The 17,116-nt window shown below is 43.7% G+C and overlaps 1 protein-coding gene across 1 annotated transcript in view; it reads right to left on the bottom strand.

The window, feature by feature from the left end:
• LOC146808882 (phospholipase A2 inhibitor and Ly6/PLAUR domain-containing protein-like) overlaps nucleotides 1-17,116 on the bottom strand; it is a 228,810-nt gene that overhangs the window by 38,070 nt on the left and 173,624 nt on the right. Inside the window, exon 3 of the mRNA XM_085615693.1 lies at nucleotides 13,881-14,027. Within this exon, the coding sequence (XP_085471819.1) occupies nucleotides 13,881-14,027 (147 nt within the window). The remainder of the gene's footprint in view (nucleotides 1-13,880; nucleotides 14,028-17,116) is intronic.

Genomic DNA, 17,116 nt, shown 5'->3' with positions numbered 1-17,116 from the left:
GAGGCTGGATAGAGAGGGCAAACAGGGCACCATGGAAGGCTGCAGGAGGCTGACGAGAAACCCAAGGAAACCTGAGAGACCACTGGGATCCAGTCTCAGCTGCGCCTGGCCGCGCTTGGCTCCACCGGTTCCGCCGCTTCCCACCAGAGGCCCCACCAGCAAAGCTGCCTGGACCGACCGGGAAACCACCCGGGAAACCAAGTTCTGAGGTCCTATCTGGGTTCAGCCAGGAACGGGGCCAGTGCCAACCGCGGCGTTCTTTCTGCGTTTTTTCTGTGTTTTCGTCAGTGGCTGCGGCAGCGCCTCTCCACCTCTGACTCCTGCATTCCCGCTCTGCTCTGACGGCAAAATGGCAAACGTGGACTGGATTTGAAAGGAAGGAGTCGTTTCCTTGTTTAGATCGATGGTGTATGTTTGAATCAGTCTACCCTACAGGAGTGGGAGAGACTTGAGGAGGTCACTAGCAACTGGTCAACAACACCAAAATCTTACTCGCTGGCATCTGCCTGTGAGAGATAAGTCCAGATCACCCTTAAAGTCCAACTAAGAAGGACTCCTCCATTACTATTGTCATATAAACTCGCTAAATGATGGAGAGACAACGTGATGCTCCTGACATAGTTTCAGGCCGTATTACAGAATCTGTTAATGATGCTTACCCATCCCTAAATACTATGGTTCGGTGGAGGGTTCAAATTTGTATAGTTCTAACAGTGAAAGTAATTGTTGTGTTCGGCATCTTACTATGTAATTTGATATCTTGATGGGTTCTGAATGAGTTGGGACATCAAGATGACTCTACCTTCAAGTGCCCCACTGTGGCCATATTCCAATCTGTGCTGCGTTACATTAGATCTATGAATGAACATACCTTGCTGAGCTGGACGATTAGCTGCTTCCCCAGTACCACTCAGATATGGAAGGTCCACCTGCAACATTTAAGGCTCCCTCCATTGAACTGTGCATCTTGCATAAAGGCAAGTCTTTTGAAAAGGGGAGGGGTATCCTAATGCACAGTTAGGTTTTAGAGATGTCTCCCTATTTAGCCAGGGTTTTCTTTTCCCTTATTTCTTTTTTTTTTTTTGTTAGAACACTGCACAGCCTGTAACCCTTGCCAGTATTGTTATGTACCAGGTCTATCTAGTTCACTAGATGTTTTCTGATTACTGTTGTCGCTGCACTTCGCATACCAGTCTTATTACACTGATTCCGTCAACAAGTGCTTTTAGAGGGACCACAAAAGACCTGGTAGTCTTATAACTCAATGTCAAGGCCTCTCCAACTACATTAAACTAAATAACTATATAGAAGCCTCTTTCACAGCCAGAAAGTGAAAAAATGGCAGAGAATATCATGCATTTCATAAATAAACCTTGGATGAGACCTCCTTGCTAAACCCTACCTTGAAGGTGGGGGTTGATATTTTGATCAAAAAGGGACTGCTGCTGAGAGTACTTAATATGTGGTCCACACTGTACGGACACTACGCACTTAGGGGCATATCAACAACAACCGGCGATAATTATCGCTCAGCGCTCTTAGCGCTAGGATAATTATCGCCGGCTAGCGTGAATTTTTATCGCTGAGATAGCGTGCTATTAGCAACGCTTATCTCACTAGCGATAAAAATCTACACGCTAATAGGCTAACGTGAGATTATCGCTGGAAACCCAGCGATAATCACACGTTACCTTGTTGATAGGGACAGGTAAACTTAGCCATGATATCCTCCTTCCATAGGATATCATGGCTAAGTCTGAAAATTAGCAGACGTAAAAAAGCAGCGTTAACCGCGGTTAGCGCTGCTTTTTTTGTCTCTAACAGGGTTAGCGACATTCTTGATAATAGGAGAAATGTCGCTTAGCGACATTTCTCCTATTATTTTACTCTGGAACGCCCCCTTTGCATCTCATTAGAGATGCAAGGGGAAGCCTAGAGTAAAAGGGTGCTAACATGCAAATTTGCGTGTTAGCACCCTGTTGTTGATAGGGCGCTAGTTTTATCTCTGCTTTTTTGGCTTTTAAAGCCAAAAAAGCAGAGATAAAGCCCTTGTTGATATGCCCCTTATTAAGGCCACTATCCAATACCAGACACTGTTCCTAGGGATCTATGTGAGCTCCTGCTGGGGGGAAAAGCCTGCTCTACAGTGGAATTCCCTGATGCTAAACATAAGGTGCAGGAGTTTTTGAACAGCTACTTGGAGGAGAAGCAACACTCAGTGACCTCACCTCATATCATTTGGGAAGCATGTAAGGCCTTTATAAGTGGGGAGCTGGTCCAAGATTATGAATCAACAACTGACTAACCAGAAAGCTCTAGAACTTCAGAAAACACTTACCACAACACAATACATTAAGACACACAAGCACACATGAGCTCCTGCAAAAGAAACTAATTATACATTTCACTAGCAGAAAAGGCCTTTTTGTGCTTAAAACAAAGAGAATATGAAAGCTGCAAAAAGGCAGGCCGCTTGCTGGCCAAATGAGGCGCAAAGAAGCCTCTTATACAATAGCAGCTGTGAAAAATGAACAGGGGGAGTTGCTCACGCATTCAGTAGATATCTTATCCATCTATAGTGGCTCTAATAAAAACGTATACACGCATCCGGTAGATACCTTTTCCACTTTTAGTGCCTTCTATAAGGGACAGGACAGGCCTATCTTTTATGTGCAGAGTAACTTGCAATATAGAACAGGCCTATCTTTTTATGTGCGGAGTTCTCCACCTAGACTGCGAAGTCCTCACAGTTGTAAAGTTACTATTAAACTCTTTGTTTGTGAATTCTGAAAAAGATTGTACCTCCACAAAAGTGTGAGTTTACCTTTCTGAGATGGGCACGGAGTATGGACATTTCTGTAGCACACACTACCCACCATTAATGTGGTAACAGACTTACATGTATCGGCAATGCCATGGCCTGTGGTATTATTGTAACAACGCTAGGTATATTGGATTGCGCACTACCGAACTGAGGGGAATTTTACTGTGCAGCTGCTGATTGCGGGGGAGAGCTGGGAATCATAGGTGGTTGTTTTTAATCAGCCCCAAAAAAAGTCTTTTAAGGTCTTTTATAGCACTGTTGTACTTTTAAGCTGGGAGACGTGACGGAGGTTAGCGCTCCAGCACAAGCAGTGGGCATGCCAATGGGGCACCAGAGGTGCACCAAAGGCAAGCACGCCTGTGGCTCTCTGCACCGGGATGGGTCCAGGAACTCTGGTTCATCTCTAGTGAGTAAAATAACTTACTCTCACCTACAACTATTAACCTTACAAAAGCCCCTTAATGAAAGCTGTCTCCATTCCATAGATGTATCTAAAGGTGAAATGATCTGTAAACATTGTTCCTCACCCCTCACAGGGGTAATTAATGCCAAGCCTGTTCTAGAGGGAAACCTAAGTGGCATATGTGCCTAATTAATTGCAGAACACTGCCTGGCCATAAATTAGAATTATTTGCCTTCTTGGAGGACAATAAACCAGATGCAGCATTTGACTGAAACCTGGCTCCATGCTGAATCTGGGCCAGACGATGTTCAAGCCCAGCCTCCTGTTTATTATATCCATCATTTAGATCAGAAAAACGAAAAAGGCAGAAAGATTGCGACCATCCTCAATCATGAGTTCAGTTGCTTTACTGAATCCGTAGAAATCCCAGATTGCGAAAGCCTGCTGTTCGCTATCTCGATCTCCCCCACAATTACCTTCTCAGGAGTTTTGCTGTATTGGCTGCTGGCCCGAGTAGTGAGTTTCTCCACTCCCTTCCTGAAGTGATTACTAACCTAACTAGTATTAGAGCAACATTTTCCCTTATGGAAAATATTATCATTTATTTGGAGGAGCGGGCTGATACTCAAGCTGCTGTATTATTACACGGTCTTTTGGGCATATAATTTTCTCAAAGGGTTCTTGGACCTACACATGAGAAAGGCCATCTATCTGATTCTGTCTTTTCTCAATGATAAATGGCTAAAGATTCAAGACCCTTCACCGATAATTTGGTCAGATTATTTTAGGATTCCACTTACTCTTGGCACCCTCGCCTGTCCTCAGATTGTAAACCAGGTTCCTGAAAAGAGCGCCCCTGGTCCAAACTGCCCATTGAAGCCTGGAAATTAGATCTCACTGACTCAAGGCCTACTCTAGGCCTAGACCTTATGTTAGCAAATGATAAAATCTCACATGAGATTACATGCACTCTTGATCAAGTCATCCCACAAAAAACATTCACCAGAGGAGCGAAAGATACATCGGCTCCCTGGTATACCCCCAAGCTGCGGAAACTCAAACATGAATGTAAAAAAATCATGGGAAGTCAAACAAACAAAAATAAAGAAAACCCTTTAGAGTCTACCATGCGGAAATAAAAAAGCTCAAGCTTCACACTGAGGAAAAAATCAATTGTGCCACAAACTCCTCAAGTGAAATGTTTTGCAAAGCTAAAATTCTATTAGAACTCTCCTCCACTGGATCTCCCCGTAAACTTCCCCATTGCAGTGCAATGACCTCGCTAGATTTCTTCAGAATAAAATCCACAAAATATACAGAGATTTCCAACCATCCGTGAACACCAGCAACATGAGCTATTAGAAAGCTACGCTGGTCACAAACCAGCCTGTGCTCAATGCTTTCCCCCTCTGAAGTTAGACACTTTCACAGATATATTGAGTAAAGTCAAATCCAGCTTCCCAAAATGATCCAGCCTCTGCTTGAATTTTAGCCAAAGTTGCTGACCAGATATTTCTAACCTGCTGGAAATGGCCAACCTATCCTGGCAGCCTGGAAACAGGCCATGGTCAAGGCATTATTAAAGAAACCTAATTTGGACCCCTCCAATTTAGGAAATTACCGACTGATGTCCCTGCTTACCGGGATAAGCAAAACTCTAGAAAAACATGTCAATTTCACTCTCTTCTAGTGGTGGTAGAAGAAGCCACAAACGAAAAGCTAGATCAGGTAGGCCCAGCAGCCATTATCCTCCTGGATTTCAGCTATTTGATAAGGTGAACTAAGAAATCTTTGCTGAAAAACTGTATCTCTTTCTTCGCTGAAGTTCTTCCTGAAAATCAGGTCCATCCAGGTTTTTGACGGAGGTTGTGTGTCAGATATTTTCCACTTAGAAGGCGGAGTACCTCAGGGCTCGTCTCTGAGCCGTACTCTATTTAATGTTTATATGAGGCCACTTGCAGATTTCGTGCATCCCTTTGGGATATCAATAGTATCTTACGCTCAATTGGTCTTTTCTCTCACTCTAAGCCAGAATTTCCCTGGCTCTGCACTAGGCCCCTGCCTAGAGAAAGACGCAGGCTGGATAAACAGCTCTTGCCTTAAACTAAACGGAGGACAAATAGAGTACATGATGCTGGGCAATAACTTGACCTCCTCATGTAATCTGAGCTGGCCAAGCTGTCTAGGCCCCCGTCCTTCCCCAAAAAATGCCACAAAGAGCCTAGGAATGTGGATGGACAAATCCCTGAACTTCAACACCCAAGCAGTAAAGCTCTCTGACTTGTGATTTGGTCTACTGAGAACGCTCTGAAAAATTCTCGCTCTCCTTCCTCCCACTTCAAAGAGGCTGATAGTCGAGTCTATTATTCTTTCCTGCCTTGACTGCGGCAATTTGCTTTACGTGGGAGCTCCAAAGGTTACAATAAGAAAACTACAGGTGATACAGAACTCCGCCACCCAGACCTTGTGCAATTTACTTAGACATCAGTCTGCCTGATTAGTTCTTGCTTCCCTCCATTGACTTCCTGTGGCTGAGAGGATTAAGTTTAAATCACTATGCATCACCCTTAGGGCACTCCTTGACAAAGGCCCTCTGATCATCTGCACTTTGAAATCATCGTACCTCTCCAGGAGAACCTTACGCTCCTTCATGGCCCACCAAGCCATAGTCCCTAGGGTCAGAAAGGTAAAATGTGGAGGGCGCTCCTTTGCCTACAAGGTGCCTAAAATATGGAACAACCTTCTGTATTCTCTGAGATCAGCTAAAAGGGAACTTCCATTTCAGAAATTATTAAAGACTTGGCTTTTCCAGAACAGATCCAGGTGATACTCATTTATCCAGTCTGTGCCGCACTATTAGCGCAGGGATGCCTAAGGGTAGCTATGCGCTCAATAAGTGCTGTAGAGAATAGAAATGAATAGATCCAAAAACAAGAGATTTTATTGGACATCCCAACTTTACAAATCAAAGGATAATATTGTTTGTTGTTTATCCAACTGTTTTGAAGGCACATTCTAGACAAATGCAATATGTGTCTTAATGAATAGGTCTAAATGTCTTCAGCGTTTTCGAAAATATTTTTTTTAATTAATTGTACAACAATATGACATAGCTATTTTTATCACATGTCACAACTTTAAGTCAAGTCAAAGTAATCTTTATTTCGGTCATAGACTTTAAAAGAAAGTACATCATAAAAAAGTATTTCATCAGAATAAAAATTCGTATTAAATACAGACATTTATCATACCATCGATTACAGAGACCAAGAATTTAAATAGTTAAAAAAGATAAAACAGTACAAAAAGCTAAAATTTAAATTTTGTCCATATCTATTTAATACCCCCGGTGAGAGGTGCAACGAGGGAGCAGCGCCTTCACCAAACAGCATGTAAAAAGCGAGACACCGAGAATACTATAGGTGTGGAAGTATCGGTCTTCAGTATTCTATGTGCCTCCTTACAATGGGTGGTACCCAAATTTCTACAAAGTTGTGTAAGCCAACGTTTTCTTATGGACTTATAAGTCGGGCAAAAAAACAGGATGTGAATCTCTGTCTCGTTTACATCACCACAGGTTGGACAGTCGGTGATGTTGTTAGTTGACACTTTCCCGTTAAAGCTCTTATGGGAAGAGTACCATATCTAAATTGCGTGTAGAGCTTTCTTGAGGCACATGAATCAATTTCATCAAGAAAGGGTTCTAGTTTAAACTCTTCCTTGATGTTAAGGAAATCTGTGGTCAGTGTCCCCTGCCTATTGTTGGAGAGCATTTTGGCTTTCTTATTTGACCAGAATGTTTTAACCAGGTCAGCTTTGGAGAGTTTTGCGACAGTTGTTGCTGGGTTGTACCAAAGTGCCGGAATTCCTAATGTCGTAAACTCCTTTTTAATAAAAGCAAGCCAGGGTATTTTGTATGAGCCGGGAAGAGCCAACAAGGCTTTTAGGTCATTCTGATAATTTATCAGCTCCGGTGTTGCCCACACCCTCCGCCAATACATTAGGGGCTTTAGGGAGAGTTCTTCCTGTATAGGTCTAACGCCCACATCCAGTCTTAAAGGGTGGAGTGGGGTACTAGTGGGTAATGCCAGTAGGGATCTTAAGAATTGGTTTTCCTGGCTAGATATATCTCCAACTGTACAATGGCCCCATAACTCTGCCCCATAGAATATTGCGCCACGGGCCTGCATTTTGTAAATCTCAATAATGGGTGCCACAGGCTTAGAGGTGGAGGCTCTATGCATCTTGAGAACCCCACCACAAATTTGGGTGAGGCGAAGTTTAGCCTTGGAAATTTGTGGGCCCCACTCCATTTTATTGTTGAGGGTAACGCCAAGATATTCAAAGACAGTTACCCTATCCAGTATGACACCATTGAGGGAAGGGTTAGGGCACGTTGCCTTGGGCGGATTACATACCATAAATTTCGTTTTTTGTGAGTTTATCTCGAGCCCCCTTGTAGAGCAGAATTCAGAGAAGCTGTCTAGGGCACGTTGTATCCCCATGGGAGATTTTGACACTAAAAGAGTGTCATCAGCAAACATTAGTGCCACAACCTGCTCGTTATTAAGTTTTGGGGCATCGATATCTTTTACTCCCTTCAGATGGGCCACTAAGGAGTTGACGTACAGGGTAAATAAGGTAGGGGCCAACACGCACCCCTGTCTAACACCTCGATTGCCCGGAAATTTAGATGTTAAGTTTCCCCTTTTGCCGTACCTTACCTGGGCAAAATTGGATATATGAAGTCGCTTGATAATCGCAAGTAGACAAGTTGGCATCCCCATCTCGGCCAATACCGCCCATAATGTCTGGCGTGGGACCAAATCCAAGGCCGCTTTGAGGTCGACAAAGATCAAGTAGAGGCTGCCACCCTCTACTTTCACGGTTTTCCAGTATAGGAGTTGTAGACGAAAGAGCTGGTCTACCGTGGAAGTCTTCGCCCTAAATCCTGCCTGGTAAGGAGTCAGTATTTATTGGTCATCCACCCAGGTCTGCACTCGGTCTAAAATTATACGTGCAAACAATTTCTGACTGACATCAATCAAACTTATCGGGTGGTAATTAGTTGGAAGCAGTGGGGAGCCTTTCTTGAATACTGGGATTATATCAGCGCCTGCCCAGGTGTCCGGAATGGGTGCGCCATGTAATATGGCATTGTATAGGAGGCATAAATAGGGAATCCAGATCTCGGGCTGGTGCCTATACAGGTCCCCAGGGATCTTGTCCAGACCTGGTGCCTTCCCAGTTGGGAGCCTGTTTATTGCCCTTTCTACTTCCTGCTGGGTAATTATATCAAGGTATTCTATCCTCGGCAGAGGTGCCTGTATAATGGCGCTGTCCAAAGAGAGGGGGGCATATAGATTCTGGAAAAAATTGTTCCATTGCTCTGGGGCAATATTTGGGTCATCTGCCACAAGCCCTTCTTTAATGCCTGACCTAATGATTGCCCAAAATTCTCTCATGTTTTTCTTTATCAGGGCGTTTTTAACGTCCTCCCATTTACCATTTTCCCAATTTTGTTTAGCCTCTTTTACCATTAGTTTATACTCGTCTCTTTTCTTTGTTACCTTTGTTATGTCACCAGATTTTATTGATTTAAGGTCTTTTTTAGCCCTTCGACAGTTACTGTCGAACCAGGTTAGAACTTTTGGGTTAGTGGGAGGCTTAGAATTGACTGGGTTAAGCAGGTCGCCCAATGTTATAACTAGTCCTGCATGGATATTTATGATGTCATTTTCCAGTTTTTCTTGCCCCTGTTCAAGGGAATAACTGAGCTCTGAAAGTGCATTTTAAATTGCTATATATATTACGCTCAGCTTTTCAGGACAGTTGAGGATCACAGGCCATTTAAGTCGCCTTCTATTATTTGAGAGGAGACAAGGGCTTGGGTTGCCAATGGTGCTTTGGAGCGATGAAGCCATCGCTGGTAACACGAAGTCCACAACCAGGGCGTTGTGATCGCTATCATGGCGTGGAATAACTACAAAGTCCTTGACCCTATGCCAAGAGTCAACCTGTACCATGATATAATCAATACGTGAAGACTGTCCCACTCAGTTGAAGGTATGGGTTCCCTCCAAATCCGATAGAGTGCGCCCATTACAGGCTCTCAGGGAATTAGCCAGGGTAAGAGAGTTTATTTGGACTGCTAGAGGTGTCCATGCCTTAATTGGAGGGTATAGGAGGGCTGGTATAAGCCATTGTTCGTCCTCCTCTCTAGTGATGGATTCAGTTGTACCGGGCAGGGGCTCATATTGGCAGTTGAAATCACCAGAAACAATTAGGGTACCCTTGTCTGCTACAGTTTGAATTAGATCATTTAGAAGTTCCAGAGTGGGAGATTCTTTCCCCATCGATGTAGGGCGGGAGTATACATTTATTAGGACCAAACTAAGTTTGGAAGGGAAAGTTAAAATTATACATTGTAGGTCTGGGCTACAAGTAATAATTTGTGTTATTGTGCAGCCCAGATGTGAGCCAATAAAAATGGACAGTCCCCCATAAGGTCTTCCTCTTGCACCAATAAGAGCTAGATGGTTGATAATATGGAAGCCCTTTATTGAAAATTCCTTAGTAGCCCAAGTCTCCTGGATACAACAGATATCGTGCTGATCAATAAAGTGGCTCCAATCTGGGCAGAGAAGCTTATTGGTAATACCTGCGACATTCCAGGAGAGGATTTTTATTTTATTGTCAGCAAGATGGTTGTCGTTTTTTCCACACACAGGAGCAATAGCAGGAGTGGTTGGAAGAATATTGACAGGACCAGTGGTTGTGTCATTTACAGCGTTGAGTTTAGTAATGGCCTGATTTGTGACACATTGTAAAGGGATAGATAGACTTGGTATAAGACTCTGCGCTGCTGGAGTCTGAACTATTAAAGTCATCCCAATCTGAGGGACGGTGGTAACGTTTTCATTGTAATTTGTCTCAGTAATACCACTTGTGTTTGTCAGATGTGGCTTGTTCCGGCCCCCGACTATTGACATAGCCCGGCCAGCAAGTCAATCAACATCCTCCAGGGGGGCAAACCGGTTATAAACCGGAATACTATAGAATGGTAAATCTAACAGGGGCCTAATGTGACTGGGATAGATTCATCTGGAGCCCTGGGCAGGAAATCCGGTTGAATAGTGATCACGCACTCTAGATGGTACTGGGTAAAAATTATCAAGAGAACAAGCAAAGATTGATGTGTTATATCCTGGGAGTACAGTAGGGTGACTAAGTATTTTTTGGGCAGTATGCGGATGCCTGAAGTGTATTACTACACAGTCTCCCCTGATCTTTTTTACTGATGGTCCTATCCAAGCCACCCTCCTCACCGCTAGTATCTCATTGGCCATTTCATAGGGGAATTGTTTGTACTTAGCTAACCAAAACAAGGTCTTATTGTATAGATCTTGGTCGCTTTCCCTGGCACCAGTGGTAAGTTCGGGTATACCTGTCAAGACCATTACATAGGGGGATGACGCTGGGGGAAGATTGATTATTGGAAGAGATATGAATTGTGGTGTTTTTCTACCTCCTGGGGTATCATGGATGTGCCTAGAGTTGGCAGGACATGGGATATTCGAGGTGGTTCGTTCTGTTGGCTGTAAAGATGTATTTGCACTTGTTATCTGTAACTGTTGTTTCTGTACATTTGGCAGAGCGGTACTTTGAACTGAATTTGTATTGGTTTTGGAAGTGGTAGTAACTTCGATACGTGGTTCCTGATTGGAGATCCCTGTTGTGGAACTATACAAGACTCCCTGTGGATGTTGTTTCTGAACTTGGGTGAAGAGTTCATTCTGGGGAATTAGTGACCTATCATTGTGAGAATTAGTTACGCCTATACTAGAGGAGTGTTTATGGGGGTAGTGTGTTTTTGTTAGTTCCTTAACTAGGTTTAAAATTGGGGCAATCTCTTCTTTGATAATTGCCCTGCATTGGACTGCGAGATAAGCTAATGCTGATTGAAACCAGGGCGGGTAAGTTGTATTAGGTAGTGATGGAAGTTGGGAGGATATACTATTGCTAGTCGGAACCTTATTCGTCCTCCCCTTTTTTTCCCCATTCCCACCCTTACTGGATTGCCTTTTTTCTTCTGATTTTTAGTGATGGGTACGGGATCTATACCCACGCTAGTTTCTAAAACTGAGATAATTGGATCTTGTGTAGCAGAGGTTGTTAATGGGCTGTTCAAGCTTTTCCATGCCTCATTTTGGTTCACAGCACCAGACAGGTCAGAGGAGCCCAAATTTGATACATCTGGTGTTAATGAAAGGCGACGTTCAGTAATTTCGATTTCAGTGGTGGCTACACCTATGGCTTTCTGAAGCATCAGGTCTATGGCTGTAGGAAGTTTTACTTCCTGGGGTTTAGATTTAGCTTGTTGATGTTTGGCTGCGCAAGCTCGGGTCCTCTGGGTACATTTGGATGGATTAATCGTCGTCATGGCTTTATGGGGTTAGTGCAACAGACAGATTGTAGATAAGTTGTGGAACTAACAGCATTAATAAGCGCCCATAGTACGTTACTCTATATGAGAGTTCTAAACAGTACCTCAGAGGTCAAGTTCCTTCGTGCCGATGTTAGGGAAGTGGCCCAGCCCAGCCTCTGCCTGCCCCTGACGGCCACAGACGGCCCGCCCTTTGCCCGGGCTTAGCCCGGCGCCGCCCGCGCGCGCTCCCGCGACGCGGAGGATGTCACCGCTTTTGTGCGCCTCCGGGCGCGTGATTGTTGTCAGCTGGTGCAGAGGCTGACGGTAGTTGTGGTCTCCCCCTCCTCACAGCGGCCGCAGGGTGTTCTACTGCAGCGGCAGGAGGAAGAGCAGGACAGCTGTGGAGGGTCGAGGGAAACAGAAGGGCAGGTGAGGGTCCTCCAATGCCCCCAGCAGCAGCAAGCGTCCAGGAAAGCCCCGCTCCACCGAGGATGTCACCGCTTTTGTGCGCCTCCGGGCGCGTGATTGTTGTCAGCTGGTGCTGAGGCTGACTGTAGTTGTGGTCTCCCCCTCCTCACAGCGGCCGCAGGGTGTTCTACTGCAGCGGCGGGAGGGAGAGCAGGACAGCTGTGGAGGGTCGAGGGAAACAGAAGGGCAGGTGAGGGTCCTCCAATGCCCCCAGCAGCAGCAAGCGTCCAGGAAAGCCCCGCTCCACCGAGGATGTCACCGCTTTTGTGCGCCTCCGGGCGCGTGATTGTTGTCAGCTGGTGCAGAGGATGACGGTAGTTGTGGTCTCCCCCTCCTCACAGCGGCCGCAGGGTGTTCTACTGCAGCGGCGGGAGGGAGAGCAGGACAGCTGTGGAGGGTCGAGGGAAACAGAAGGGCAGGTGAGGGTCCTCCAATGCCCCCAGCAGCAGCAAGCGTCCAGGAAAGCCCCGCTCCACCGAGGATGTCACCGCTTTTGTGCGCCTCCGGGCGCGGGATTGTTGTCAGCTGGTGCAGAGGCTGACGGTAGTTGTGGTCTCCCCCTCCTCACAGCGGCCGCAGGGTTTTCTACTGCAGCGGCGGGAGGGAGAGCAGGACAGCTGTGGAGGGTCGAGGGAAACAGAAGGGCAGGTGAGGGTCCTCCAATGCCCCCAGCAGCAGCAAGCGTCCAGGAAAGCAACAACTTTAAGATTTTCTTTCATTGTATCTGTATTGTGAATTTACATTATTATATGATGAATAGGCTTAAACATCAAAATAATAAAAGAAAATACATAGGTGACATCAAGTTGGATGGAATTCAATTTTTTATTTCGCAGTTTGTTGAAAAGTAAAAAGCATCAACATTTTGGGGTAAATTCTAAATACAAAGTACAATCCACTGGCTCATTTTATCCATGGGAAAGAGGAGATTCAGTCAATTAACTTAGATATTTAGAGTTTTCTTAAGAATCAGTCACATCATTTGAATTTTAAATAGATACCTGAAAGGCATCTTCTGAAGCCAGACTGGACTGCCCGAATGCTAATGAGAGCCGGGCAGGTGGCCTTGTAGCCCTGAATTTACACGTAATTCAGCTTATTTAAAACCCCTATGGTAGACTCTGCTATCATTTTAAATCTATTTTCTTTTAATTCAGGCATATTTGCCACCCTTTTTCTCCCTTACATGACTCAGCCTCTTGCTGATGGGAATGCTCCAGGAAACCTATGGAGTGACAGCAGCTAGTAACATTCTGTACATTTGTACCACTCGCTTCATTTATGGCATGTAAATAAATGTAGCCAATCACACGTTAGTTGAATCAACTATACTATGAACACTCATTTATATTTATTCCTAGAGCGAGAAGGTTAACCTCGAGTTTATTACCACAGTACGCAAAACTGACATGAGAAAACACCACTTACTGCCTCAGAGATTGCATGGAACAATGACTTCACAGAGGGAAACAAAATGTATGTATAGTCAAAAATCCTCCTGAGTGTGGTTTTACCTTAATGCAGAAATGTAACAACTTGTGTCCTGGATTGTGTGAGTATCTCTTGTCAAAACAAATGCATATAAAAAGATGCTATAAAATAAAGAATCTATGAAGAGTACATGTTTTTTATCACCATTGTTGAGAACGGGAGACACTTCACTTCTCAAGAGCCATGGCCTCTCTCTCTACTAAACAATGGTCATTAATAGAATGTTACACTCTGTGCATCTGCATATATGGTATATTTATACATACATTGGGGTGCTGCCGGGGTGCAGTCATCCGTGGTGCAGCACGCCGAGCTGGTTCTTACTGTCATGTATGGATTGCTCAAACTAGAGGTCTTACCGCATTCACTGGATAGCCCACAGGATCGTGTAAACGTGGTGACTTTTGTACTGCCTATAATGAAGAGAAATAAATGGCAATGCATAATTTTGGCTGCCATAACAAACCCAGTACAAAGCGAGGGTACAATTAATCCTTTATTTTGTAAATCATTTTAAAAAACATAGATGAGCACTGGATCCAGGAAGCATGGGAATCTATATTACCCACCTTTGTAAGTTTATTTGCCTCGCACATTGAGTATCATTCCAACCAAGAGAGCTCTCTCCCTTTGCCTCTAACGTAAAGAAGTAGAGTTTTAGGTAGTGCTTAAACTTAGGTTTTAATTCATAATCCTAACTGTGCACAAATACACACACACTCACATACACACACACACAATATATATATATATAGCACAGGGTACAATGCGTACCATCAGAGAGTGAGGAAACCCCTTACTACACATTGGAATCTGTAGTAACGAAGTCCACAGCCAGGATGTAGTTTTAAGTAGATTTATTGAGACCCGTTACATGTAGATACGTTGTAGAGATGCAGCCCCACCAGGAGCAGTCTGCCTGCTGCTCAGCCCATACTCCAACTGTCACACTCAAGCATTCAGGCACCCAAACATTCCATTCATATCCATCACACCAACATTCCATGCATCACATTCACACTGGCTGAGCAGCTAGGGAGTAAGTAACCAGATAAATGCAGCACAGGTTACAACATACCTTCCCTTCTTCCACAAAACAAAAATAGAAACTACAAAGAAGGAAAAGGTTCGAATAAGGAGAACCCCAAGAAAAAGAACAATTGGAAAGTAGAGAAAAGAAAGAAGAAAGTTAACCCAAATGTGAAAGGATCATAGCAAAGATACCAAGAAAAATCAAACATGAGCAAGGAAGTTAATACACTAGAGATATGGAAGAGTAAGTACAAGAGAAATGGAAAGAAAGAATAACCACCAGGAGCAGTCTGCCTGCTGCTCAGCCCATACTCCACATGTCACACTCAAGCTTTCAGGCACCCAAACATTCCATTCATATCCATCACACCAACATTCCATTCATCACATTCACACTGGCTGAGCAGCTCGGGAGTAAGTAACCAGATAAATAAAACACAGGTTACAACAGAATCTCATTAAAAGTGACCCAATTATTGGGAACACAGAGACAAAAAATCTACTTCTCACTTTCAGATGAGCTAAATCGATGAGGAGTGAATTCGTTTTCAGTACTCCTGAGATGGCCAAATCAGAGACATGGTTGACATCAAACCTGGGCTTTCAGAAATGCCATAGATGCAAGGCTTGCAAATTTGAAGTAAATACAAAGGAAGGTATATCACCTTTACTTAATTCCCACTGAAAATACGCAACACATACAAATGTAGAGGTGATTTTGCTGTATCTATCCTACAATACATATGCCGAAAAATATATGTGGGCAGTACTATCCTCATGGTACATGTCAGAATTTTACAACATCTAAGAACTATAGTAAGGGAAGATAAAAGCTACGCTGTTGCTCGCCACATTCATGAGAAGCATGGGGGAAAGGCAGCAGCTCTGGTCTATTATGTGATAGACTCTGTCCCCAAGAATATAAGAGGCAGCAACAGGGAACAAAGACTGAGAAGATTGGAGTCTCGCTATATAGTTATGTTGAACAGTAAGATGCCGAATGGTCTAAATTCAGATGAGGAGATGTATGTACACCTGTAAAACTATTAATGGCTGACTTTCTTGCTACTTTCAATAGCCATAAGTTGAATGTCGTGGGTGAATAATGAGTACAATTATTTAATGTATTTCACACTTTGAGCAGTTTTTGGGTAAAATAGAAAGGGTGCTGTAGAATAATCAGTATGTGGCAAAACCTAGGGAGGTCTGACAATGATATCTCAAAAAATCCAAACAAAGGGGAAATCATGTAATAAGAAGAACCCACTTGGGTTGAATTCAAGCTATAGCGTCTGCATGGACTACATATGGGCCGGGCAGTACATTTTAGCAAAGGTTTACAAAAAAGTGATTGCTTTAGAATCTATGTGGTACTGTTCTGTCAAACATAAAATGGATATTTAACCATGAATTCCAGACCATGTTGTAGTTGGTAACCCCTCATTGAATGTGGTGCTTGTTGAAAATATTTAGGTTGATAATCTGAAATAAGTAGGCAAGTCACATTGACTTTTAAAGAGCCCTTCTGAAATTATATTTTATGGTGTGAGTAGAAAACATGATTTTAATTGTGATTTATATTAACAATGGATTAATTTGTGTTAAAAATAATTTTAGTTTTGCACTGCGCCCTTTAAAAACAACTATGTTTTCAGATACTTGAAGTGTGTTGTCAATGTCTATGCTGACACGCATAGCAACAGTTGCTTAAATAGAAAACCAAAATGGCAATGTTGCATGTGAGCAAGGTGGCTGAGACCACTGAAATACATTGTTTGTTTCTGCTAACTAATAAATATATGAACTGGTGTCAGCTGTGTTGCTGCCTGCATACGGGGTCCGATGTGGGAGAGGAGCAGGAGTGGGAACGGATATATATATAATTATATATATGGATATTAACAAAAACTGGAATTACACCAAATTTGGCAGGAAGTTAGATCATGGTCTGCAGATAGTGCTTTTTGTGATTTGGTATAAATCAGTGCGGACATTTTAAGAAATTAAGGGTCAACAATATTTTCTTGTCTGGATGGTTGGGTCCGTGAGAGGCTCAAGAGACTCTTTCGGGAGGGCCAATTAAAAAATAGAGTGTTCTTATTGGCCCAGCAAGCTTTATTTCACTTGGGTCAATTCGCTCCCATGGGAGTCGAAGTCCTTCAGGAGCGAGCACTCTGTTTAGGTGCCAGCAACTTCAGAAGAATGTTGCTGGCAGCCATGACAGGACTCAGGGACCTAACGCCATGTTCTGAAGTTTGAAAACAAATAGATATAAGGGGGCAGGGTAGGGATGCCCTGTCTCCATAGACTCCATGGGGGGACCCACAGGGAAACCCCCTGGCCAGTATTGGAAAAAAACGTCAATTTTCTGCAGGTTTGTTAGACCTGGCACCATTGGCGTGGGTCACCCTTCCATTTTTGTCTGTGCCTCAATGTGTTTTTGTGTTGGTGTTAGCTGCTTAGGGCACTG

Source organism: Triturus cristatus, chromosome 7, assembly GCF_964204655.1.
Source record: "Triturus cristatus chromosome 7, aTriCri1.1, whole genome shotgun sequence".
NCBI lineage: Eukaryota > Metazoa > Chordata > Amphibia > Caudata > Salamandridae > Triturus > Triturus cristatus.
Note: the sequence above shows the minus strand (reverse complement) of the source record. Positions and strands in the feature narration are given on the sequence as shown.